This window comes from Zymoseptoria tritici, chromosome 21 (genome assembly GCF_000219625.1).
Source record: "Zymoseptoria tritici IPO323 chromosome 21, whole genome shotgun sequence".
NCBI lineage: Eukaryota > Fungi > Ascomycota > Dothideomycetes > Mycosphaerellales > Mycosphaerellaceae > Zymoseptoria > Zymoseptoria tritici.
The window spans coordinates 236130-261671 of record NC_018198.1 but is presented as its reverse complement, the minus strand read 5'-3'; the positions used below and the strand labels follow the sequence as shown (position 1 = coordinate 261671).

At 55.2% G+C, this 25542-nt stretch overlaps 7 protein-coding genes across 7 annotated transcripts; 3 read left to right on the top strand and 4 right to left on the bottom strand.

Annotated features, from left to right (window-relative positions):
* Positions 1-1066: 1066 nt before the first annotated feature.
* On the bottom strand, positions 1067-1647 carry MYCGRDRAFT_106715 (uncharacterized protein; the record flags this gene model as incomplete). Its single annotated transcript, XM_003846813.1, has 1 exon — positions 1067-1647. A coding segment is annotated over one exon (411 nt), but the record flags the coding sequence as incomplete, so codon positions are not given.
* Positions 1648-5757: 4110 nt separating this feature from the next.
* MYCGRDRAFT_98102 (uncharacterized protein) lies at positions 5758-7208 on the top strand (the record flags this gene model as incomplete). Its single annotated transcript, XM_003846843.1, has 4 exons — positions 5758-5774; positions 5827-6106; positions 6436-6802; positions 6868-7208. 4 exons carry the CDS (start codon positions 5758-5760, stop codon positions 7206-7208), a joined length of 1005 nt encoding a protein of 334 aa, XP_003846891.1.
* Positions 7209-7723: 515 nt separating this feature from the next.
* MYCGRDRAFT_98101 (uncharacterized protein) lies at positions 7724-8570 on the bottom strand (the record flags this gene model as incomplete). The annotated part of the gene is made up of 2 exons (XM_003846812.1): positions 7724-8019; positions 8507-8570. The coding sequence occupies 2 exons, from the start codon at positions 8568-8570 to the stop codon at positions 7724-7726; spliced, it is 360 nt and encodes a 119-aa protein (XP_003846860.1).
* Positions 8571-12069: 3499 nt separating this feature from the next.
* Positions 12070-12415, bottom strand: MYCGRDRAFT_106713 (uncharacterized protein; the record flags this gene model as incomplete). The annotated part of the gene is made up of 1 exon (XM_003846811.1): positions 12070-12415. A coding segment is annotated over one exon (346 nt), but the record flags the coding sequence as incomplete, so codon positions are not given.
* Positions 12416-15272: 2857 nt separating this feature from the next.
* On the top strand, positions 15273-17826 carry MYCGRDRAFT_98099 (uncharacterized protein; the record flags this gene model as incomplete). Its single annotated transcript, XM_003846844.1, has 9 exons — positions 15273-15560; positions 15624-15692; positions 15960-16204; positions 16576-16704; positions 16787-16906; positions 16996-17025; positions 17078-17397; positions 17499-17567; positions 17639-17826. The coding sequence occupies 9 exons, from the start codon at positions 15273-15275 to the stop codon at positions 17824-17826; spliced, it is 1458 nt and encodes a 485-aa protein (XP_003846892.1).
* Positions 17827-20018: 2192 nt separating this feature from the next.
* Positions 20019-20492, top strand: MYCGRDRAFT_106710 (uncharacterized protein; the record flags this gene model as incomplete). Its single annotated transcript, XM_003846845.1, has 1 exon — positions 20019-20492. One exon carries the CDS (start codon positions 20024-20026, stop codon positions 20441-20443), a length of 420 nt encoding a protein of 139 aa, XP_003846893.1.
* Positions 20493-24224: 3732 nt separating this feature from the next.
* Positions 24225-25032, bottom strand: MYCGRDRAFT_98097 (uncharacterized protein; the record flags this gene model as incomplete). The annotated part of the gene is made up of 2 exons (XM_003846810.1): positions 24225-24302; positions 24592-25032. 2 exons carry the CDS (start codon positions 25030-25032, stop codon positions 24225-24227), a joined length of 519 nt encoding a protein of 172 aa, XP_003846858.1.
* Between the last annotated feature and the right edge of the window lie 510 nt (positions 25033-25542).

Here is a 25542-nt window from a genome sequence, read left to right as displayed (position 1 = left end):
TGAATACGAACGCGGAGGATGGCGACGAGGAGGGAATGCTCGAGCGTACGCCGCGCACGTTGATGCAGCAAGAGTCGGGATATGTGGATTTGGAAGGGATTTTGCAATGACAAGACGTCTCGCCGGTGAATTCAGGTACGCAAGGGTTTGAAGAGTTGTTGGATGAGGATCACAGTCCGGAGCCACAGATTCATGCCCCGCCGGCGAGTGATTCTTTGAATGGAGGTGTACCCGCAGACACCGGCACCACGAGTTCGATCAACACACGACGTCGGCGGTGCATGACGACGGATGGATGTGTACACGTGACTGACCGTTCCTCTCCAGGTGGTCTCTGTCCAACTAACTCATAGACTCATAGTGGACACGGAGCAATGTTGCCTGTTCCACGGTGGAGGCACATCCATATTTCCACCTCCCAAGTCTCTCCGATCTACCGAACACCCCGACAACTTGGCCTCCGGGCCGGTACACACCAAGCTCTTCCCCCATCAACACCGTCCCGGCCCGATCGATTCCACAATTCATGACTACTCCACCGCAACACTCGACTTGATCAGACCCGGCACCGGTTGACCATCTCCAAGCAGAGGTCTCCGCCTCCTCAAGCATCGTCAAACACGGTTCACCTCCAAGTACATCTTTCCCACGCTGGAGGCTGGTCGCGAGCATGGGCAATGCAGCGGTTGAAGAGCTGGGAAAAGGCATTGCATTACTGGGAGGAAGTCTAAATACCGTGCGGACGGAGACCCGCCACAATCAAGCCATGGAGCAAAGAGGAGAGCCGTAGCTGCATCATGGCAGTGAGGTGACGAAGTCGTCAAAGGAATTGGCGGCGTTCGGAACAGGTGCAATGCGATCGATGACTCGCGAATTGGCGGCCGTGAGGATACCAAACCCGATGCCGGCGAAGCCTGATGGCTTGTCGCAGCTTCAGCCTGATTCCGACGGTTCGGGAACAATGTTCGATATCTTCCTCCTCGTCACCCGCCACGACACTTCCTTCCGTAGGACAGCACGCTGGAATCTTGGTACGACCATCATGCGCTCAGAGAGTTACTGTACCGGCTCTCGCCAGCTGAATGAACGTTGCTCTGAGCCGCCGGATTGAACGCTGCTGGATTGATCTGCAGGTGATGTCGATCTGCTGAGAAGATCTGGAATATAATGGGCGGGTGTCGGTATTCGTGAAAGGGACACATTGAGTTCGGGAACATCGTCAGCGTGCGTTGGTTTGCTGCAAGCGCGGAGATGATGGCGATTTCTGTACATCGCCCGAGAGTCGTCGTGGCTCGAACTCATGGACCTCCAGTCATGCCTTGCTGGCGCTGTTGAGACCGATTCGCCGCGCTTGGTAGCTGTCGCACGGCGAGTAGGGCGGAAGTTCAACGTCCGGCTGGTGAGAAGGGTGAGGATCGGACGTGAGGCTCTTGTCCTGGTGTTTGATGATCGATGGCGCACGCATGTCGATGGAAACATGGTCGATTCGCGCCTCGTGCATCTCTTGCGGCTCTTTGCGCCGGACCAGTACGACGGACATGGCCACGCTGGCGGACTATGGAAGTCTTCACGCCGGTAACTCCTGCCGACATTAGCATCATGAAACCACGACTTGCATCAATATTCATGCTGCCAGTCCATCAGTATTCATGCTGCCAGTCCATCAGTATTCTTGCTGCCAGCCCAGCTCTGCGTTGCAGCATTGCTGCAAGCACCCGCTCCAATCTCCGGGATTGCACCTCATTTGCTGTGCAAAATCACTGTGCTTCTCACGACTCTCGCTGTCATCATCGAATGAACCAACTCGGAGGAGTCTTCAGCATTGCTGCTGCCAGCTGCATCGGCGGCCAGCCAAAGAATCTTACCAGCAATCCTGCTGACCGAACAATATTCACCGGCGGGCTTTCCACTGTCGCTATTGAAACATTGCCTCCATCTATAAGATCGTACTCCCGTCCTCATCTTCTTCAATCCTCATCGAACATTGTAGCTCAGCATTCTCGATTTGCAACTCCCCGGCACATCACACTTCGTCGCTTTGATTCTCAACACGACCAACACCCACCACCGCGTACAAACATGTCTTCCAGATACCACCTCCGCGGCGTGTCCCGCCGCACCGACCGTTCGTCCGAGGACAGCGACTTGTCTGACAACGGCAGCCACTCCACCTCCGATTCCGAGGTGAACAAAGATATGCTCCGTGTACGCCATCCCACCCCACCATCCTATCTCCTCCTCGCACGACTGACCTATGTTGACTTTGTTTCTACACAGGCGTACGAGAATTGCTCTTACGCCGACGTGCTCGACGGCAAGCAGATGTGCTATTCCTCGGCCTGGGTCCGCGCTGCGCTCGCTCACTGCGCCAAGGAGCAGATCTCCGCCCACTGCCCACCGCAGAACACCAAGGAGTTGCTCGGGTATGACTTCCTCTTCCTTGCGCTAGATACAATAATAATCCGTGCTACAGATTCATGCGTGCTGTCGGCTGGAACGTCTCCGACCCGGACCTCTTCCGCGTCCTTAGCAAGAAGCTCCTCGCCTGGACTACCCGCTGGATCAACAACAAGAATCTCTCGCCTGCAATGGTCGAGAAGAAAGCAGACCCCGGTGTTGTTCGCATGGCGGACTGGGTGTCTGTTTGGGTAAGTCTTTGCGTCATCGTACTTGCTCATCGTCCACCCAAGCTAACCCTGCTTGCCTTCTAGGCCGACCACACCGTCGCTTGGGCCGACCCGTCCGTCGAGTTCACCCTCGGCAAAACCTCCGTCCAGCCGCCTGTGGGCACGAAGATCTCCGCTCCGAGGAAGTCGGTATTACGTTCCTACAAGCCCGTCAACGCTATGGTCGAGGCCGCCGCGCAGTGGCTCGAGTGCTATGGGCAGGACCAGGTCGCGCACGAGGTCCACGTAGGCGATAAGAAGGCCACATCAGGCGCATCTGACGTCCTCGTCGAGGAGTCCGAGGTGGGAAGCATCGTTATAGAATCGGAGACGGAGGACGTCGTCGAGAAGGCTGTCGAGAAGGCTGTCGAGAAGGCTGTCGAGAAGGCTGTCGAGAAGGACGCCGAGGTCTCCACCAAGTCCCACCACCCTACCGAAGAAATCATCCGCCTCTTCGTCGCCGTGACCACCAATCCTTGCTGGGAAGACTGGTACTTCGACGATGACGCCTCCGCGCTCGACGCCGTCGAGCGCTCCGCCTTCGCCTTCGTTAAGGCCCACCCGCAGTTCCCGGAGTGGTACAAGACGACGATTCAGGCGGGAATCGACGCCACGGCCAAGGCTGAGAAGAAGCATGCGGACATTCTGAAGTGGGATGCGGGCAACCCGGGCGTGAAGCTGATGAAGCCGGTGGGGATGACGAAGAAGACTTCGAAGAAGACCGTTCCTATCGTCAAGAAGGCGAAGGTCATCTTCCCTCCTTCTCCGCCTGCCTCTGTCGTTGGCCGCGGTCGCAAGTCGAAGCGCACGCCATGAAAGGACCGGAGCCGGAGTAATGGCTTGACAGATCTCTTGTCTTGGGCTGAACGGTCGTCGCTTGGAATGCATAAGCAAGGGAGTGGAATGTGGTGCGCGAATCTCCTTTGTACGTATGCAAGAAAAAATGAACATTGAAAACTCCACATTGCCTTACTCCTTACTCTCATCGCGCTGTTGCAGTCCACGAGGAAGTAGTCGTCTTCGCGGATTCTAGGTAGCTGGTGTTGGCGGTAGATTACAGACTCTCACACTACAGGGAGAATGTACCTTTGCAAGTCGTACGAGCCATCTTGCGATTCCTCCTCACGGCGTTTGAATTTCTTCACCAGATTTGAACTTCCTCATCACATTCGAACCTTTTCACAGGTCTACCTCTTTGGACTCTCACCACATTTGACCTTCTTCACCACATTTGAGCTTGACGGGCTTTGAGAATTACCAGGATTTGAACATCACGAGATGAACAGCGGTCGAGATAGCGATGCGAGAGCGTCTACATCCTCGAGACTTCGACCTCTTTCGCCGGTAGCCGCAGAAAGAAACCAACGTCGTCTCCGCGCGCTTTAGACCGAGACTTCGGGAGCATAGCAGCGGTGAATATGACGATACAACAACGTGAGAGCCCGGCCAAGGACTTCGCCGACACGAGCCTACGAGATTTGGAAGAGCGAAAGGACTTTGCGGAGCTCTTATTGGCGAAAGGATTTGAGGCCATTTTTTACATTCCAGAGAATGGTGCGAGCCGCTGTGGTGAGAGTGGAGAGACCGGGAGTGAATGGAGAGAGGTCTTGAAGCAGGACATGGCAAATGCAACACCCGCAAGCGCGAGGCCTGCAGAAGCGTCGCCATTGTCCGACCAGCACGTCTTTTAGTAAATGCCGCCCAAGGCAGCTCACTTCCGGAAACCTCGCCCAAGACACTTGCTGTGACATCGTAGCAGCAAAACTACCAAGGCGGGCACGCGCAACGTCTGCTTATATCATCAATCTCCGCAACATCTGGTCGTCTCTCAATCGACGGAAATTCTCATCCTCCTCGGAACCACCGTCTCGTGCCTGCACTGCGCGTGCGCTGTCTCTTTATCCTCACATGGTCGTGTAGGTAGGCTGTGCTGAACCCTCGCCGTGTATTCAATCGCGATACAACACGGGTGTGCCGAAGGAGTTTCAAGGTGGATGGAAAGAAGTACGAGCCGGGGCAGGGTGGATTTGATAAGATTGGCAAAGGAGGACATGATTTTGAGATCGCGGCCGACGATGCGGCCGAATCGATGAGCCTTCGGTCCCTACCCTTCGGTCCCCACCCAGCTCACTGGCCATAATCGCTGATGTCGTCCATTCGTACCCGATTGAGCCGCAATGCCATTACGGAGTGTTCCTCGTCAGATTGATTTGAAGCAAGCCGTTCGGGAATGGAGGGCAAAGGGCGACCTGGCTAAGCAGAAACGGAGACTGCAGCGCCGGCTTCGTTCACCGTGCATATCGAGGAGTCTCCAGTCTGGACAGAGCGTCTGCTGGCAAGGAAGCTGCCGGGGTGCATGTGAACTTCTCACTCGGGTTGAGAACTCTCCGGCCGTGTCTGTCGAGCATTTGTGCGGAACGCCTCATCTTTTCTTTTCCGCGAGCGAGACCGTAGTAACTCCTCCAATTGCTTCTCGATATTCGGTTGCTGGACGACCTTCCCAGCCTCTTTCTCCTTCTTTTCCTCCCAAAGGTGGTTCAGGGCAACGTTGACGAGGGGTCCCTCGTTCTGGTGGCTGCTTGGGCTGCGGGCATACCTCCGCTAGTCAGACCTGCCTATCAGTCAGGTCTGAATGCCTCAGGCTCAAGCAAGCATCTCCCTTTGCAAATTCCATCGCCCTTGACTCTGCTCTGCCTCATCCCGAGACCGAACGACGCAATCCCAGACTCACTCAACCTGACGGGACGCGAATCACTCCACGACAATGCGAATCTCCTGCAATGCGCGAGTCATGAGAGCCGCCCTGTTCTCGTCTTCACCGAGTCTCCACGTCACGCCCACCCGCATCGCTCGACTGGTCAGTTCTCCATGTCTTCCTCTTCACCGCGCACGGTCACGTACGGCGGAAAGGCTTCAACGTTATCGGTCGACGGCAAACATTGGTCATACGGAGCAGTCTTCGAGCCGTGTCAGCATGGATGTTCGGTTGAACAGCAGCAGCAGGCTCACCCTACAACTTCCGCTGGGACCGTCCTTATGCGGATCCCTCGATACATGAGACGAAGAGTAGCGGAGATTGGTCTTGACATAAATGGAACCGTACCGCCGGTGAGTATGGTGGATGCATGCGGTAAGATGTGATTGTCTGCAGAGCGTACAGTCTGAGCGCCATTTGCCTGACACCTTCACCACCAGCCAACCCATCCACGGATCGAAGTCGGACTTCCGAGATCTCTGCGTTCTCCCCCGAGTACGATGTCCGCGCACCAGTGGATATTCCGACTGCAGATCTTCAACTGGCAAATCACCTCGAGCAACGAGTCGAGATCCGCACCGCCATCCATCGAATTCATTCACCCCCTGCCACCGCGTTTCACACCTTGAGACGTGTAGCGAACGCTGAGAACGATTTGCGAGAAGAAGCTGAGAGCATGTACATCGTGCGCAAAGGCATTCGATCCTTGGTTGGAGATCTCGAGGGAGGATGGCGCATAACAGTCGAGTGATTGAGGAACACGGCGGAGGATTGGCGGGTGAAGGAGGTGTGAGAGTTGATGAACCTGGTAACATGGGAGGTGAAAGAGGCGAGAATACATGAAGCCTGGGCAGCATTCCAAGCGACCGATTGTTGAAAGGTAAAAGCGCCTGAGGACATTGCACAAGGAGACACTGCGGCATCCTCTTGCCCACGGATCTCCCGGTCCGCCGGAGGAGGAGCAGGAGGACTTCAACCAACTCTCAATTCATCACCGCCTGACAACCACAACAGCGTGCACTATTCACAACAGGGTTCCTCCATGCCCTCCCGATTCCGCCGGTCTATCCTCCTCCCGGCCAGTTCGCTTCGAAGCCCGCCATCAGCAACCACGACGCCACTACAGCTATCTTGGACATCACCTCAGTCTTCGCCGCCACCTTTACCATGGAAGCAAATACCGCCGACTTGGGCTTTCCCGCCGCAGTCCCCAACACGCCTTCGTCTCGATTGTTCACCGTTACCCCGAACCTGGTCATCTGGCGGAGTCATGGGCACGGCTTGTGTGCCAGCATGAATCCGCAGGAGCACGACAAGCTTGAAATGCACATCGAGGCTCTTCGACGATGTGCTACCCAGCACGAAACCCCAGCCGTCGCAGGTATTTGCCTTCCTGTTGGGTATTCTCGCTGCCGCCGACATCGACTGACACCGACGTTACCAGAGCTCTCTCACCTGACGTACTGGCCTCGCTCCCGATGCCTACACGAGGCAATCCGAATGCATCTCCCTCGACACCCTTCTGCCAAAGCTTGTTCATGCCCGACCTCCCAAGGACAGCTCTTGCCCATTCCCATTACCGCCAGTACCTCCGCGCACCAAGAATTGCGAACACGTACCTGCGAACTGTGGATGATGAAGCCCTGCGTCTTCGCCTTTTCGCATCACGGACCTTGTCTCAAGAGCTGGGAAAGAGAAGAGCACCGAAGTGGACAGTTGTGGCGCGCGAGCGGCTGAGCGACCTCATCGCCTACTGGAAGGAATTTTTGAACAAATTCGAAAGATGACCACACTCAAGACCTCCCACCATCTCTTGTCCGCGGCCATGCACGATGCTCCGGCGTTGCGGAAGAGAATAATTGGCGGCCGCCGCTGCGGATAGAGTAGCTGGTCTGTTGCTATCAGGAGGCAGAGGAGGCAGCGAGGCAAAACGATTCAAAGGCTCGTGCTGGTATAGAGCCTGGTCAGGTGCAGGCTGATGCGCCTTCGTTGTCGGCGAAGCGGCCATTCGATGAGCTTGTATTCCATCAGGGCGAGCTCCCATCCGTCAACTCACTTCCAACCCCACTCTCTCTTCCCTCCCCCTACCGAAGACTGGTCTCACACCCTCCCCCTACCCCTTCATCGCCGGACTCTCCGTCAAAAACCCCAACTTGACTCTCGGTCTTCCCACATTACACGGTGTTGCGGGGATGCGGTGGCCTCGTTTGAGACAGGCTTGTCGTCCCGCGGACTGCAGGATTTCGATGTCGGTGCTGTGACTGTGGTAGTTGCGGGGGGGAAGAGGGGTTCTCTTCGTTAGCTAGGGCTGGGGTTGGAGGGCCGGGTTGGGATGGTAGTGGTGGTTTTGGTGGAAGATGCGGAGGGTGGAGCTGTGGCGGTTATCGAAGGGTGATGTCGTCGTGAAGGGTGATGTCGTCGTGAAGGGTGATGTCGTCGTGCGGGAGATTCGTCTAGGAGAGAGGGCTTCGGGACATTCGTTGTTGTCGTTGTCGTCGTCGTTGTAGGCTCGAGCGAAGGAAGGACAGGGTACGTGATGCTGTTGCTGCCAGTCGATGTGCTTCGTGCTTGCGTATTTCCTGCTTGCTGAATGCGTGACTGCTAAACGTATCGTATCGCTGTTGTGGTATCTTGTGTTAAAAGTTGCGAAAATGCTTCGATATATGTCTTTTTTTGATTGTTGATCTCCGGGCACCTCATGCAAAAAAAAAAAGAGTGAAGAACATTGATCTTAATCCCGCATGGTCGCTGCCTGCCTGACAACAGTCAGTCCACAACGACCGGCACATTCGAAGGAAGAACGAGCAAGTCGAGGTTGCCACCGGCATTGTTGACCGCCATCGCCGGGTGAGGAGCTCTGGGTGGAAGGAAGAAGAAGTGAGCACTCGAACCTCAATTCCCGGAGTCAGATAAAGCGCTGGAGCTGGCGCTGGCGAACTTGCGGGCGAAAATGGACAATGTGTCGGTAATAATTGATCACTGGCTCCCATCGTCACGTTGCTGGCAGCCGGAGAACTTGCAGGAGGAAGTAAACAAGTCTGAAGCTGCTGCTTCAGCACCGCCGATTCTCCACTCAGCCTCTCACTCTTGATCTCAGCTTCGTTGACGCCCTTGAGGATGCGGAACTTCTCCATGTCGCTCTTGAGCATTTCCGCTACATATTTGACGACATCGTGTTCACGGATGCTGTACTTATGGTATGGGATATGAGCTGGGATGTTCAACCAATAACTAACTCTCCGAAGATGCGTACGTCGAAACCGTAACAACATTCTCCATGTCCTGTCTCGTTCGCACTGTCTGCCTACTCATCGCCTACGTCGTGCTACGCTGTCCTCCACATCTTGATCCTGGTTCAATGGCGTCTTCATCATCGGCATCAAAGGACTGCGGCGTTATGTAGACTCGCTTTTATTTCGCGACGGCAGTTTTCGAAGCGAGAACGTCATACAATATAAACACCTTACAGAAGGGCAGAGTGGCAGGCTGATCACGATCAGTGGAATTGGTCCCAGACATGTAGCTGGCCGAAGGTGCTTGCGACCGACTAGATTCCGGCCTGCGAGGGCCGTCTGCTTGCCGACAACTTCCGCGGCTCTCGGATCGCTGACAGTTGGAGCATGCCGTCGGATAATGGCCTGCGGCGTTAACGACGGTGTCAATGCTTCTACGCCGGTCTTTGTATTCCACAAGAAGTGCGCCACTACACGCCGCCTCCGTGTTCAACAATGAAAGCGCACCTTCATACGCCGTCGTCGTCTTCAGCAAGAAGCGAGCCTCCACCTACAACGCCCGCCTCTGTCTTTAATAACCAGCGGGCCTCCGCGACTCCCGGCGATGATCTGGATATTGGGCCTTCAACATCGCCCTTCACCACTTTCATCGACCTCTAGCGCCTCGCGGCGGGAATGAGCTGGGAACGTGTTGATGGTGGAAGTATCGATAGCGGATACGTCGATAGCGAATGCGTTAACAACAGCCGGAGTCGGGAGTCGGGACCTCTTTCCACGCTCAACATCTAGCAGCACCGAAAAAAGCTCCTATGCGCAGCCGGTCTTCTTCGCAAACATTCCAAGATCCGCGCGGGAGCATCGCGTAATAGCAATCATCGAACTTGTCCAGCTGAGCGGGCAAGGTGGTGTACTCCTGAGGTTGAGCTGTAGTATAATTGAATGGTCGGCATTGGGATAGTTGTAAGGGAAGGATGCGTTCGAGCAAGCGGCTGTAGTGTATTCGAAGGAAAAAATCATGCTGCATTTCGCGGTAGCGGACGGCTGGCTGGAGAGAGTGAATAGAGAGGTTTAATGGTACAACTTTGGCTCAAAGTCCAACCTCGTCCTGCACTGCTGGTCTACGGAGGGATCCGGGTAGTTTGATTGTGAAGCACTCGCTGCCTCCTGCGCGGACCATGCCTACGAGTAATCTGATGGTGCCGGGAGAGCAGCAGAAACAGCAGTAGGACGACCAGGAGGGTTTGGGGAGATGAGGATGGGGATTGACGGAAGTGGCGGCGTGAGCTGGCGTGGTATGTATTCGTTTCCGTGGTTGCGGTGCTAGGGTTCGATGTGATATGTCAGGATGGGATGGGATAGAATAGGGTATAATGTAAGAGACGATGAGAATGGGAGTCAGATGCGGGTGCTTGTACGAACGACGAGTCTCTACCATCTCAAGGCTTTTGCTTCTTGGGCGAGAACGGGTTTTGGTGGTTTCCCGGCGCGGTGCATACCCATCTTCTGCGCCTCATCTCAACGATGGGTATGTGGTAGTGTCGGACGAGGTAAGCATTGTCGAAGTCCAGGACCAAGGCAGGATCGTGATGGGTACCTTTATGGCGGTCTGTAAGATGTGAAGATAGGACTCCGCGAAGACCTCTCCACGAAGATCACTCCCTTTTTACGAAGATGAGACTCTCTCACGGAGATCAGAGACTCCACGAAGACTACTCCCCAACTCTCCACAAATACGGCTCGCCACGAAGCTGATCAATGAACCCCATGTCGCCGAGCGGCAGTGATAGTAGAAGTCTATCCCGCTGCTGCAGTCGATTTCCGCACAGATTCCGTGTCGTCAAAACCGTCACCAGCTGTAAGTTACGACCCGAGTGGCAATTTTGGTAGGGTGGTCAGCAGCGGCGGCGTTTCTTGAATTGCATGCAATCGAAGTTATTTGTTCGTTGTTGAAATAACTTGGACGTGGTTGAAGTCACTTGGACGTGGTTGAAGTAACCTGGACGTGGAAGTGGCCTGGACATTGAATCGGATCCATGAGATCCACCGGGTTGACCGTCGAAGGAACTCGTAGCCTTCGCATGTAGTCTCCCGACCGTGGCCGTGACATCTCTGACTGCAAGCGACCGATTGCGCTGGCGTGGAGCCTGGCGGAGGTGGAGGGAGAGAGCCCAGGCTGCGTGGCCACCACGTCTAACTGCCGGAAGCCAGGGAGAGTTGTTTTGCGCCGTTGAGCGCTGTACTTCCGATTTTCACGTTAGTGAAGTAGAGCCGATGACGATCTGTTGGTCATATAAGCTACATCTACTCCGTGAATATCGATCCTTCTCGAGCTCCCTGACCTTGAGCTTCCCCGCTAGTTCCGCAGCACCGCTGTGATGATCCTCTCAGGACTTGCAACGTTGCGAAATGAATCTCTTTGTTTTCCCGACCCGTCCGACTGCCTGATGCAAATTGTGACACACCCCTTTGCAGCGTCTCCTCTGCAGAGCGCACCCTCGCAGCATCTTCGCTACCGGTGTGCAATCTTGAATCCAGCTTAAATGCGGCAGCAGGACAGTCTCGTCCGTCACGTGTATGACTCCACCCATTCAAGCCCTCCCCTTAGCGCGGTAGTCATATCCTCCAGCGCCTGATCTCGATCTTGTCGGGCGGCTTTGCACTTCCGTTCGCCATCTCCCACAGCCATATCCACGAAACATTCCAGGCGCTTGGCATCGGCGCTTGAGGATGACCGCCGCAAGTCCTCCAGCTTGACCTTCAATTCCGCCAGCTGCTGCGACAACAACCCGTGCAGACCCTTGCCGACTTCCGCTTTCAATTTCAGCTCCTCTTTGGTATTGATTTCCGATTCCAGGAAAAGTTCCATCTCCTTTCCACCCTCCCCCTCTGGCGGGCGCTTGCCCAGCGCCTGAGATACGCATTCTCCGATGTGCTTGGCACAAGCGACATGTGCTTCTGTCGACGAAAGACGACAGGCAAGGTCTTCCACCTGAGATTTGCACTCATCAATCGCCCGCGCGAGGGACTTGGACGACTTGGTTGAGGGCGGTATCGTGTACAGTTTCTGGATCTTGTTGGGCCTGGTAAGCGCATATTCGGGTATTTGCGCCAGGCCGGACAGCGAAGAGATGCGCCGCTGTTCGGAGGAAAGTTGAGATGCCTCTATCGCAGAGATCCACAACGGAGCAATCATTGTTGAAGGGGGCGTACAGCCCGCCACCAGAGTCACGGCGATCGCCAGGCAGGCGAGAAAGCCCGTGGGGTCGGCTCCGGCGCCAACAGGCATGACATCTCCACGGGTGGTCTTTGCGCAAGTTGGAGGATTGGGAACGCCGATCTGGGCTAGCAGAGATGCGATCAGCTCCGATATGCCTCTGTCTTTGGCTCCCGAGGTGGATGCGGAGGTGTGGATGATGGGCTTCAATTCTCCGATGTCGATTTCGACAACACACCAAATGCGCGCCTCGTCCGAGGCAGAGTCGAGAAGTGGGACCAGCGCGGTGAGCCATGGGCGCTTGGTTTTGTGGTGGATGGCGACACATTGCTTGGAGAGTTCACTGTGCGGGATTGAGGGTATAGATCCGTCAATGGAGACGTCTTCGGGGCCGCAAAAGATGCTGATGAAGCGACGTGCGAGGGCGATGCGCTGATCGAGCGTGGAATGACTCCGCAAGAAGTCTGTCACGGCTTGATCCGGTTCGACGGCGCTGGATTTCTCGACGTCGTCGCACGGCTCAAGATATCGTTTGTGGGGTGGCATATTGACGGAGTGATTTGATGGACCATGGACCGCAGGTCGGATGTGCCGGTCGTCGTAGGTGTCGTAGTAGGCGTGATCGTGGGCGTTGTTGCTGCTGGCAACGAATCTTGACGTTGCCTTTTCTGGGGTCGCTCGGAAGTACGCGAGACCCTGATTCTCCCGCGCGGCCCGAGCAGAGCGGCCATCTTCGCTCAAAGCGGCATGCGCACTCGCATCCAGCTCCGTCCCTGTCTCCGGCCAAAGATTATCTTCGGGGTGGAGAATGTCGTCGTCGAAATCTACATTGAAGTCAGTGCCTTCTTCGGCAGAGTTCCAGCCGGTACTGCGATCCTCGTCGGCATGTGGTCCGCTTGCGCCTGGCGCACCGCGCCCATGTTCGAGCGATCGCTCCGACATGGAATCATCGTGCGCGCTTTGATCATGATCCTCATCCTCGACGGCGTCCTCATGTCCCCCTCCTCCCTCTGAGCCTGTGCTCCCCTTGGCGCCCGCACTCTTCTCTGCATCGTCACATCCCTCGGCTTTTTGACTTCGAGTTTTGCGCGGAAGCCCACACATGCCGTCCTCAGCAACTGCTCGGCTCTCAGCGGCCGTGCAATCCAGCGGCTGCCATTCAAGGTATCGGCGGGCGGTCTTTACAGCCGCCTGACCACTTTGTCGAAGCGCACTTTCTTTGTCCATAAGTGCCAGAGCACGCTCCAAGCTCAGCCCAACGCCATTCCGTGATCTCAGTTCTGCTAGACTGCGAAATGCTCTGACGAAGGTCCTCGAAACGCCGTCGGGTCCAAGTAGCGCATAGACTCCGAGAACGCCGCCGAGTTGTTGGTGCCACAAGCATGCACGGGAGAGTAGCCATGCGATACAACTGGAAAGATTGCGGTCGCACTTGTGCCGGAGGTAAATCGAATCAAAGTGACTTTCCAATTTCTGCTTTGTGTGGTCGGAGAGTTTGTCCGTAATCGACGAAGTGATGCGTGAGGTTTGCAGCGCATGCCATTGGGTCCGGTACAGCTTCAACGCCTCAGCACCTTGGTCTGCATCGGCCGCGTAGGCATCGAGCCGTGCCAGCTCGGCCGCCGACTCCCGCAATGACGATGACGATGAAGGTGACGATGAAGGCGGCGGCTTGGTCGACACATGTTTTCTGGCCATCGCCTGTCTGTCTTGAATGGCCGGTCGGAAAATCTCAGAGGTAGGTGTGGACGGTAAGGTATAGTGGAATGTTTGAGGGAACTTCGCGTCACAAATGCCGACGGCCCCGATGGCGTACCCGTGAATGCTACCAGGCGGAAAGGGGTCCAACTGTATAAAAGCAACCCAAGTACCTGCATGACCTTCCATCACCTCAGCACTCCAAAACATGTGCGTTGAGTTGCATCTGTAGGAATGCAACCTGAAATCAAGAAGTCAATCAAACTGAGCGTTCCTCGATTTCTGCGTACACTCCTGTACGTACATCCGGTGCGGCTCGGCATGCCCTCGACACTCTTTCTGCGAATTATTGATTACCTATCGATCTGTCCAACTGTCACGGAGGGAGCCTACGACCTTGCTATGGGTTCTTCGCCTGCGACATGTGACACACGAACAGTCATAAGGGTAGGGGCGGGCACACGATTGGTACGACATTGCAAGCTAGGCGCATACATTGGTGATGACTGTGACGGTACAATCAGAAATGCTTGCTGTGAATGAAGACTGGCGCCTCTGTTCAAGAAGCGATTCGTAGCTGGCACGGTGACGGAAAACGTCTGCATTAAACCACCCGATGTTGAGAATCCCAAGAATCTGTACTGTGTCTCGTGGCACAGCCATTCCCCAGCGCAGACACTTGCCAGATCATCCTCAGTACTAGCATGATTGACATGCCTACTCGAAAAGCCTCATCCATCTCAACGCTTGCCAGTCCTTCTTGGGGTGTCCAGCCGCATCCATCATAGTAGACAGACAATCGTATTCGCTCCTTCTTGCCTCACACCGACAGCAGAACGTGCTCCACCCGCATGCCATTCGGTCGCAGTTCAGTGCCTCCCAGCCGGACTGCAGCTCCTGCCATCCGCATTCAGCACAAAGCTACGCTGGTACACTCTTCACCCAATCCAACCGCAGAGCCGCAGAAACATGGCGTTTGACAGATGTTTCGAACTCTTCTTCTGCGCGATCGCTCTTCAATCGGCTACATGGGCATGGGCGTGATCGGAGGGAACATCGAGGTACGGATGTCGGAATGGTCGGCGGGCGGCGTGGCGGAATTGCGTTTCTTGTTTCTTGCTGGGTATCGGGGAGGACGTGGAAGTTAGCAGTATGGCTGCGCAGCCGAGCTCGAGAGCTACTGGCGGAGAGGTTTGCAGATTTTTGGCCGACTTGCGTACTACCAGAGCTGTCCTTCTTGTTGGACACCGAGGCGGACGTCGAAGGTTGTGGTGTCGAACTTCTCGCATTAACGCAAACAGAGGTAAGCCGCAGCGGAAGAGCTGTGTCGCGAACGTGGAGTTTCAATGTGAACGGATTACGTAATGCAACACTTTCACGAGAGCATGGCTTCATTGCTCACACTACTTGAATAGTTAATAACATCACAACCACAAGTCCAATAAACATAACTTCGCTTGCTACAGACCTACACTATATAGACTCCACTACTGGAAGACGACGGCAGCGTACACTTCCGTACGGTCGTACACTACCGCATAGTCGTACACTGTCGTACGCGTACACTTCTCTACGGGCGTGCAGTCCTGTACGCGTAGTCTTGATCACGTGTACAGTCCTGTACGCAGAGAGCTGGATCTTTGGCGTACAGGATTTTTTCATGGCCTTGCCGCGTCCAATCGCGACTGGGCGAAAGCTGCTATCAGATGACTTTTGCGGGAAAACACAATCCAGTTATCATTCTCCACGGGAAACAATCTCGAATTCTTCGTGGTCTTGAAGACGTTCCTGTACAAAGCGTCAAGGCGGAGAGTTACGGCGCTCCGACTTTGTTCGCGTCAAATGTGCGGGTCGACACTCTCATTGTCGGAGTCACGTCTGAAGATGTAGGATCTAGCGACGGCGAAGATCCCGAGGATCCCGACGACGATTCTCGCATATTGTGCGGTGCTGCTCCCGGCACGTGGCTCGCAAGATCTGGCGTTGGGCTGCAAGTACCTATCTTGAAGATCGAGAGCTTTATAACGACTTCTCTCCCGATGGAACTGCCTCGATAGGAGATCCTCCTGCGATTTGAGCAGCGAGACGCAGCACGGAACATGCAGCCGCATACTGCACTTGCGGAGGTGAGTGAGGCTACGGGCACGAACGCGCAGCGGGTTCGGATGCGATGTATCGTGCTTTCAGCATAGAAATGCATGGAACTGGGAACGATTGGAGATTTGGCGATGCCGGAGCAGTGAAACAGTGTAGTGTGATGGAGTGTTGCACTTGGTCCAAATCAGTCCGGCAGTCTCTCTTCCGACAGCTTCGATTTCGTGCGCATGGCGTTCGCAACAACTCCAAATGTTTGCGCAAGAGGCTTGAGCATTGACAGACTTGACGTGCCCCAGTGCTCTCCGCTCTTGCTATCGATGGAGGGCGTAGCCGGTGAAGCGATGTTCGTATTCTGCGCTTGGAAATGGGCATGCTGGCGACTTGACGATGCGCAGATGTCGCGCGCTCCCGGTGCGGTGCTATGTAATGATGCTTGTATCAGCTGGAAGAATGGGCTGTCCGAAGGACAGAGAGGCCAACGGAGTCCAAGACTTGGGCGTACACTCCTGTACGCGCAGCTGCATCCTAAGCGTACACTAGTGTACGCCTGCACTTATATGCAAACTTCTGTACGCCGAACTAGTTGTCTTTACGACTCTCGAACGACGGAGACACGACTGAATATTTCGAAACAACGCAAGCGTTACCAGATATTTCTTCTGAACAGTCTTATCGCATTCGATTGCCATTTTCCATCTCGTGCGGAACAAACCTACCCGGTTAACCTCCCTCCAGCCCGACCACCGCATGAAACGTACAACCAAGCAAGACCAGGGAGTCTGCATGAACAGCAAAGCCAGCACCACCTGGATGACCACGACCGGCAAGACCGGCAAGAACCATCGCTAACGCAGAAGAGGTGAGAACACCACTGCGTCCAAGCGATGCGCCGAGACAACTACGCATTCGTAGTACGCACGAACCCGCAGATCGAGCAAACCGCAAGAGAGAGACATGGCGCGCACAGTGGAAGCGAGATAAGGCGTTGTTGATGAGATGCGGACAGGACAAGATCAGGCAGCGTCAAGGATCGAGGATGGTGTGAGCTGGTGACCTCGAAGTCTGGGCACGCCCGCAGGATGGATTGGGGAGACAACCAAAGAAGCCATACCAATGAATTAAGGCCAGGCACCGTCGCGAGACTGGAGCTGGGCGAGTCTGCAGCGGAACAGCTGAACGACAGGATGCAGGTGAAGGCCTTCATCCACTGGCCGGAGCACTTTCAGGCGACACCAACATCACGGTGAGATAAGGAACTCAGCAGCGTATTGGAGTCAGCCGGTTGGTATGTTGGTATTCGCGCAACAGCATGAAAGCTGACACCATCTCAAGAATCGTGAACGTTCAGATCCAGGAATTGCGGTACGTCCTTTAATTGAGCTAACTCGCACCGCTTCGAGCTGACCACGTATAGGACTCATGTCGGATGCACCCTCTCTCGCACCGTCGACCTCAATCAAGTCTCCGAACGACTTCAGGCTGCCTCACCGACGCCCTCTATCGCCATTACTGTGTCTCCGTCCTCTGAGGAGGAGCAGGAAAGCGAGTCCTTGAGGACTTTTTCTGCACCCCCGAAAAGTTGCTACCGATACCGCAATATCATTCTATTCTGGCAGTTGTCAAGCACCGGCCGGATCAACTTTTGTGGACGCCAGCTCTCACGATGGAAGAAATTCCGAGGGCTTCAGTGCATCATCAGGAGCCGGACAGTGACGACGGGAGCCGTGCTGGTTCGTGCGTCATATTTCGATACCTGGGAGGAGTTTCTCCACCATCCTGCTTCAAGGGGATGGTCCGGGTCCTGAGGCTTCAACGACTATACCATCGACATCAAGGCGCGATTAGCAAAATATGGGTTTGGCCGTCCGTTTCGTCTGGAACAGGAACTCGAGCAGCAGGACAAGGTAAGCGACTGGATCGAGTGTCTTGGCTATGAACACCAATTCTACGCTCAAGCTGCAACATATGTCGCCAGCAATCGGCAACGGCACGACACTGCGTGGGTCGTGCTTGTACACTCAGGTCTTCCGAGGTTGGACGATACGTACGATCGAATCTGCAGCCCTGCCGCCGCCTCCCAACACGAGGAAGAGAGCCATCGCGCTGAGACGGAGCTGCGAGAAGCCGTGGCTTTCAGGAAATCTGATCGCTCTCCACTGCTAGTGGCGCGGGATCGCCTTCAATCAATCATGGCCCGCAACGCTGCTGTCGACAGGTTCCTGCAGGCTACCAGGGATCACAGTTGTCGCAGAGATTAATGTGAACGCCATCATCTACTATTTTGCAGCAGATGCCTTCACTCGAGCACGGGTCGAATGCTCGCATGAATCTAGTTGAGACGGCCGGAGGCAGGCGAGTGGGACTTAAGCGTCGACGATGCTCAGACTTTGACGAAGCACATGCTGCCGTCCGTCGAAGACGGGGAACAGTCAAGCCATTGAAGGCCTGCGAAGACGAAGGTGGCTCGCCCCACATGCTCCCTGGCGCATCTGCCGCGATGCTTGCTACATCAGAGGCATCGATGGCTGGGTTGTGTGATGGCAATCAAAGTCCTGCCATGCCGTCCGTCCTTCGTCGCAGTGCCAGGATTGCGATGAGAATGCGGTCTCGTACGGCCGCCGAGGACCCGGGTTTGACGCACGCGACTCCGCTGAACTCTACAACCAGGAGGAGAGGGACACGGCGACGCGGGAAGTTCAGACTCGCGGTTGAGCCAGAGGCATGGCACGGACAGCACCAACGTAGATGTCTGACGATGCCGGCCGAAGAAGTCGTTCGCAGCGTGGCTGATCCATGAAGCGTATGTCCAGTTGCGGAAAAGATAGCATCGGCCTTCCGTCGCATGCGACGCCGCATCCTCCCAACATTTGAGGTTCAGCTCGTTCTGCTGCTTCCGCGACCGACTGGTGCCGGCGAAGGCGGCCTGGGTATTCAGCTCGACACTGCCACTCGCGAAGACAACTAATAGCAAGGTACGTCTCATACCGCCAGGCACGCATTGCTTCGCCGCAAATGCATAAGTCGGCAGGCCATGGCCAGTGCTCTTCCTTTCCTCACCTCTCCATCTCTCCATCGCTTTCCATCCTCCACCTCCATCGCTTTCCATCGTTCACTGCACCAGCTTTCTCAACTACAAATCACACACTCTACGAACACCTATCGTTTTTACCTGATCACAGCGAGGAACACAGCCTCTTCCCTCACGCAGTCCTTCTCTGCTCTTCCCGGATCGAATGTCCATCTCACGCAAAGACGGCTGCCTCGACGGCGTGCCGCTTTATCTTTTTGGGCGAATTGCAATGTATACCGAACTGGCGGACCTGAAGTCACTCCGGCTGGCATCCCGGAACTTTCACGCCAAAGTCCTCTGTACCTGTGAGGGCGTTCTTTCTCCAAATTGATCATCATGATCTGCTCCAGGGGAAGCCTGCGCGCAGCGTTGAGAAGAGTCCGAGGTCCGTTTGCCGGGCCTCGCATCCGCGAGATTGTCATATACGAAAACATACACGATGTTCTGGACCTCGTCGACTTCATCGGCGCACCATACAGGACTAGCCTACGCTTGCTCAGACGGGTCTTGACGGCGAGGGTGCTAAGGCCCGACGTATCAGCGAATATGCCACGAACGTCGGCAGCATCGGACAGCTCGGATGAACTTGCCGAGCTTGCAGTCTCAAGCACCTTCGGAAGCCTCCAAGGCCTTCGCAAATCACAACATCGAAGACCGATGCGGATTTCGACGAGGAGGCAGCGTTTACTGAGCGCGACGGTGCCCGCGAACCCAAAATATCCGACCGACGCGAGTCTGCCGCCGATCGAGCGTGGCAAAGTCAGCTGCACGGTTGTGGCAGACTATCGATGGGGCCCGAGGTCTGGATCGATGCAGAACCCAAAATATCCGACCGACTCGAGTCTGCCGCCGATCGAGCGTGGCAAAGTCAGCTGCACGGTTGTGGCAGACTATCGATGGGGCCCGAGGTCTGGATCGATGCAGTGGAGTGTACAGATTTGGCCGTCCTATCATCGAGAAGAAGGGCTGTAATCAGGTGCAGGAGACTCTGAAGAAGGCGACCAAGTCTGGAATCCTGCCCAACAGCGCTGAATGTGAGAATGATGGCCATGGCCGGACCATGCTGGACTTCATGTCAACTTTCGGTCTGGTCGACGGGCAGGCTTGGTACAACCGACCGACACTTCTGCACTTTCGATCCTCGATGAGGGAGGTCAGAAGAGACGGGCACGGTATGACATGGATGCACCACACTGGAAAGCGATAAAGACGACCTGCTCTGGACGCGTGGGCGTCGGAATGATCCTTGGGATGCAGGTTGCGATGAGGTGACCTTCGCGCACGCCAGAAATGGTTCACGTGCTCTGGTTCGGCGCAGGTGGTGAAGAGCGCGGTGGACTTGGAATGGACATCGCATGCCACAAGTGCACAACCGAATCGCGGCCTTTTTGGTGTGTAACTGCCGTTGTGTCTGAACTGGAAGTCACGCCCAGCAGCATCCAAGACAAACTGCAAGTCGAGCTCAACCGCATTATCCATGAGCGAGAGGCGCTGGTCAAAGCGTCTTGGAGAGGCGAGGCCCTTATCGAGAAGCTCGGAGCCGACAAAACCATCTTGCAAACCTCGCTCGATTGCACCGTCTCCCAGGCGCAGATTGAGATTGCCCGGCTTCAAAAGGACCACGCCACCATCAGACATCAGCGAAGTTGCAGACTCGGCTGGAGGAACAGCACACTCTGGCCATGGCCGGCCTCCCCCCATCAACCGTGAAACAAACACAATGCTCGTCGGCACCGCCCTCCCTCTCTGATGCATTCTTCCTAGGCGGTTTCACACCGCGGCTAGAAGAGCCGCACACAGCATCGTTTTCACTGGATCGGAGACAGGATCGGGAATCGCTCGGGAAGGCCTGCGGAGGTCGAGAAGGGCGAAGAGAATAAGTGCGGAGCAAAGACAGATTGGGATACCACGAGAGCAACACTCAATTGGGTGAGGATGGACAGGAAACCGAGGCTGCGAGGGTATTATGGATGCAGAAGCAAAGATGGAGGAGAACGTGCTGCGAAGGTTGTCGGAATGTCACAAAGCCCGACTCATCAAGACTACGCAGGCGTTCCGCATAGGTGCCATCGCTTCTGTCAACGCATGAACTGAACTGCATCGGGCCTGATGTGTAAGCCCGCGTGCCTCTGCCTGGATGGGAAAGTGAGCCCGGCTTTGCTATTGACCCCTCACGTCAATCTCAACAGCAGGCATGGCATGTGAAAGGATCTTTCCGCTACAATCTTAGTCGTTGTTGTTGCTTCTTATAGCACATCTCGTCTACGAAGTTCCTCCTCCGACTACTGTGCGACCCTTTCTCCATTCCCAAACGAACGACTCGCTGTCAAACTGTCGCGGAGGAACCTTTTCCTCAACGCTTACTACTACAACGACATCCACTTCAACTGAATTTAAGGACCTGCACAATTCACACCCTTGACCACGCCATACCCCAAGTCTATCGCCACACACCACCGCGATGGCTGCCAACCGCAATTCACAGGATGAAGACCTCTCCGATGGCTCGAGCGTACCTCCAGCTCCAACCAAGGGCAAGAGCCGTCAGCGCGGCGGTCTATCACCCAGGAGATCTCGTGGCAGGAAGTCTCGCGACGAGCTCAAGCGAATTCGCCACGACGCCGCCCGCCGCTACAGAACGTACCCAACGGCGATCTCACCAAGGGATCTCGCCAAGGCGACCGCGCCGTGTGCATGCTTTCCAACACCAACGCTATCGCCAAGGCCTGGTCCGCAGTCGATCGTTTCGCTGGTCGATAGGAATGTGGTGGTGATGGCGTGTCTTGCTCGGCGGTGGCGGCGGCACGGTTGACGTGGAGCTTGCGTCTCTTGACGGAAGCCTTGGTGTCGAAGCGACGATGTCCACGAGGCTTCAGCTGCGTCCTTGCAATCCTCGTAACTTCCCATTCGCAGTCTTGCTGCTATCCAGTAGTGTGCTCGATGTCAAGGGCTCGCTCGTCGTAGCTCGGAGGCGATTTGAGAATGTTGCTGATTGCGCAGAAGTTGAGGGACTAGTGAACGTGTCAGGCATGGCGCATAGGTCCTAGAGCCCTTGGCGGAGGTCGTATCCTGGCGGAGGTTATGCGGTCGCTGTTGCAGTAGCGCAAGGTGTCGGTATGTTCCGGATGAGGTGTAAGCAGTTGAGCGGATAAGGTGTGAGAAGTCGAGCGGATGAGATGTGAGATGTCGGTGGATGAGATATGAGATGCCGGGCGGATGAGGAGTGAGATGTCCAGTGAAGGAGATGGCCGGCGACCAGTCAAGAGTTGGACGTACAACACAGGATCTTGGCCCTCATGACCACCTCAATGGTTCGCCACCGTCTTCGTCATCATGTCGTCTTCTGCATGTCCGCATCGAGCTGGCGGAGATGAATGCTCCGCCCCTTTTCGGGTAGAAGAATACTCTGAAAGAAACGTCGAGCCGTACTGAGCTCTCTCTGTCTCTTACTCCCATGGAGATGAACAATCGAAAGACACGAATTGTGAGGAAGAGGAAGTCTCATAGAGTCCCGACAAGCATGGAGACAACGAGCATGACTTACATGTCGACCCCTCGGTCAACAGCCCAAAGAGCGCGTCCAACATGCGGAGGGTCTGGTTGGTGTCGTTTCTTGACGCTTATCTCTGCCTGCTTCCATCATCGATTGAAATGCTCGTTAAACGTTGACGACCATCTGAACTGAAACTGACGAAGTCGAAATGATCAACCGGCACGAACCTCAACACTTCGCATCAATCCTCGAGAAGACAGACACACGATCAAGCTGCCTGCTCCAATGGCAGACTCTCCAACAATATCCTCAGACGACTCCTCTTGGTATCGACCATCAACTAACAATATTTCCCATTTTCAATGTCCGTCGGCACCCGTTCTACCCTCCTCATACTCCTACGTCCTCATCTTCTTGACCTTGCGTCTCCTTAGCGGCTCGGTCCTGCTCCCACCATGAACAGCGAAAGGTGTTCCAAGCGGCAAAGCCGGTGAGTCTGTACCGCGCGATGCTGCTCAAGGGATGACGCTGTCAGCTCTGTTATCAAGATCGTACAACTCAGGCTGCCTGCGGTGAGTGCACAGTCACTGACGATAGACTAGTAGAGGTGCTCGACGGACTTTACATGGCTCAGATCCCCGACATCATTACCCTCGCTCGCTCTATAGCGACTTTGGGCCCCGCCCTGTTGTGCGGCTTGACGCCACCTCTTACTCGATCTTGGTTCGGCGCATTCCGATCGGTCGTTGACAGGGAGAATGATCCGCTTATAGCGAACACCACCAAAGATGCTTGAGACGTCGGAAAGTGTTGGACGTTCGCGTGATGGGCATACTGTATCGCCAACAGCGGCGTTGATTCAAAGATGCCGCTTTGTCCGCTTCAAATATATGAGCAGCAGCTGTGATGCCCGCCGCCCCAGGGTTCAGGTTGCTTTAGTGTCATTCTCTCGATTGTGCCAGTGCGCTTCATGAATCGCACCGTGCTCCTCGCCAACTGTGCTGTGCCCGACATGGCCATGACGAAGGTCGTTGCAAACTCCCTCCACCCAAAGCGCACGCCTCCTCACGAGGCAGCTCGTCTACAAGCATGTCGCAAGAAGCAGGCACAGAATTAGCAGGATGGGAGGGAACGGATAGCAATTCTCTGCTGGGACGAAGTTTGAGACGAACTCAGTGGTTTGATCGGTTTTGCACTCAAGGATTGAGGTATGCATTGTTAGAGGCTGGTGCCTGAAGCTACCCGCGTATGAATGTGGTATCAGTGAAACCGAAAGGAGAAGAGAACGGAAATGAAGTCTCATCGAGCATGTTGAGCTACGAAGCAGTCAAGTTGATAGGTATCCAAGTGTCCGCGAAATATGTCCGTAAACAAGAGCCTCTCGCCCCATGACCACTCTCCCAGCCTACATCGCCGGCAGACATTATACCGCAAATGCCGACATCTCCGATGTACCCTCCTCCCCCAAAGTCTTCCGCAATCTCATCTCAACATTCAAGGTGCTGTCATTTCTCTTCCTCCTCGCCTCCAGGCTCACAGTCAGAAGCAGATCCTCATCCATAATCGGAGGAGGCGGAGAGACTTCCTTGGGCTCGGATTCTTGGCTGTTCAAATCTGAGTAAACCAATATCAGGACTGCCGGTTCCTGCGCTGTGGTCCGACAACCTGATCGCACGTATGTATGCTCTCAGTGTCCATAGTTTGTCGCGGAAAGGTCTTATCCTCCGCGATCGTGGGCATTTGCGTCTCCCGCATAAGCTCGGTTAAAAGATGTCGTTCTCGGTATTACTACCGGCTCGGGCTTAGTATCGCATCTTGCCCTGAATTGACCGGTCTTTGCCTTTTCGCATTGTATGTTCGCTAGGAGAGTCCCACGACTTCCCGAAAGATCAATCGACTCCTGCTTCTTCTTCCTGCTCGGCCATGAGTGCGACATGGTTGTTGTGTTTGTTTGCGTCGGACGGCGTGACAGGCGGTGAGGGTCATGGTCGCAATGCATCAAGAGTGGTATTGTTGTGGTCGCGGAGATGATGATGTTATCGGCTCGAGAGCGGCGTAGATGGGGCGTAGCATTGCCTGTGCGGACCGTCAGTGTCGAATCGAAGGGCCGCATCGGATAATGGGGTTTCAAACCAGTCTCGGAGAAGAAGCTGTCATCGTCATCGTCTTCGGCGGCCTTGGGCTCTTGAGTAAGTTCTGCCATCTCCTGTGTCAGTTCGCTAAGCAGAGGACTTTGAGGTTTTCACGTACGCATACCTAAATGCTGTGCGCGAGGCAGCGGAAGGAGGACCAAGTGGCATGATGTCGACCGTTTCTGCGCTCGCTGCTTACTCTCCTGCCTCAAAGTCGGGATTGTGCGTGGTACCGACTGTGGCGGAGCTGTGCTATGTCGGGTCTTGTGGGCATACTCTTGCTCCTTCTCCTCGTATGCCTGCAGCGTGTCATCGCGCTCAGTTTGGAGTTTGAGAAGACCATCCTGACACTCGCCGAGTTCCTGCTCCATTTCTTGAAAGTCGCCTTCGAGCACGGACACGTACTGAAGATGGGGGTTGTGGCTCCTTTCCAGCTCTTGGTACTGAATCCTCAACTCGGCGTTCTGGTCTCGTAGCTGACCCTCCTTCCGGTCCCACTCCTCCCTCTCGACCTCATTCAAGATCGGGAGTTCGCTACCGGGTCGAGACTGCCTGCGTTGATGATGCGCGAGGAGTGGGCTCGTATTCTTGGGGCTCTTCAGTTCGCGACCTATTAGTTCGGCGACTGCTTCAGCCGGTCGCTGGCGTGGGTAGAAGATCGTCATCAGACTCATGGCGTGGAACAGTAACCTTCCGTCCCGTTGTGATGCCCTCGCCATTCGTCTTCCGTCTCGTTGTGGTGTTCTCAACACCTCTGCTTGTGCGCTTTACCCTCGCGTTCGCTGCCCGGATCTTACGCACTTGTAGTAGGACGCTGGAGTTGAACAGCTCAACTAGCTGTTGCTTCTTGGCCGAGGACGGATCTTCACTGACGATGGATCCAAATCCGGGTCGGGATATCCTTGGTCGTCCATAATGTCTGTCGGTGGACAGTTTGGCGCAGTAGCCAAGTATTCGTAGTATGGTAGCAGTTGCGTGATGGGACACGGACTGTTGAGATAATCCATACAACGCATATAAGCCGCAATATCACAGTTCAGACACTCGCCTGAACCATCTCTTTTTTCTTAGTCTCAACACGGACGGGATGAGGAGATGTCTTTGATGATGGAATCGGTTCCTGGCTGCCCGTGGCTTAAGAACGGCTGTTAGGGTGTGATGGGCGAGGCCGAAGCGATGAGCTG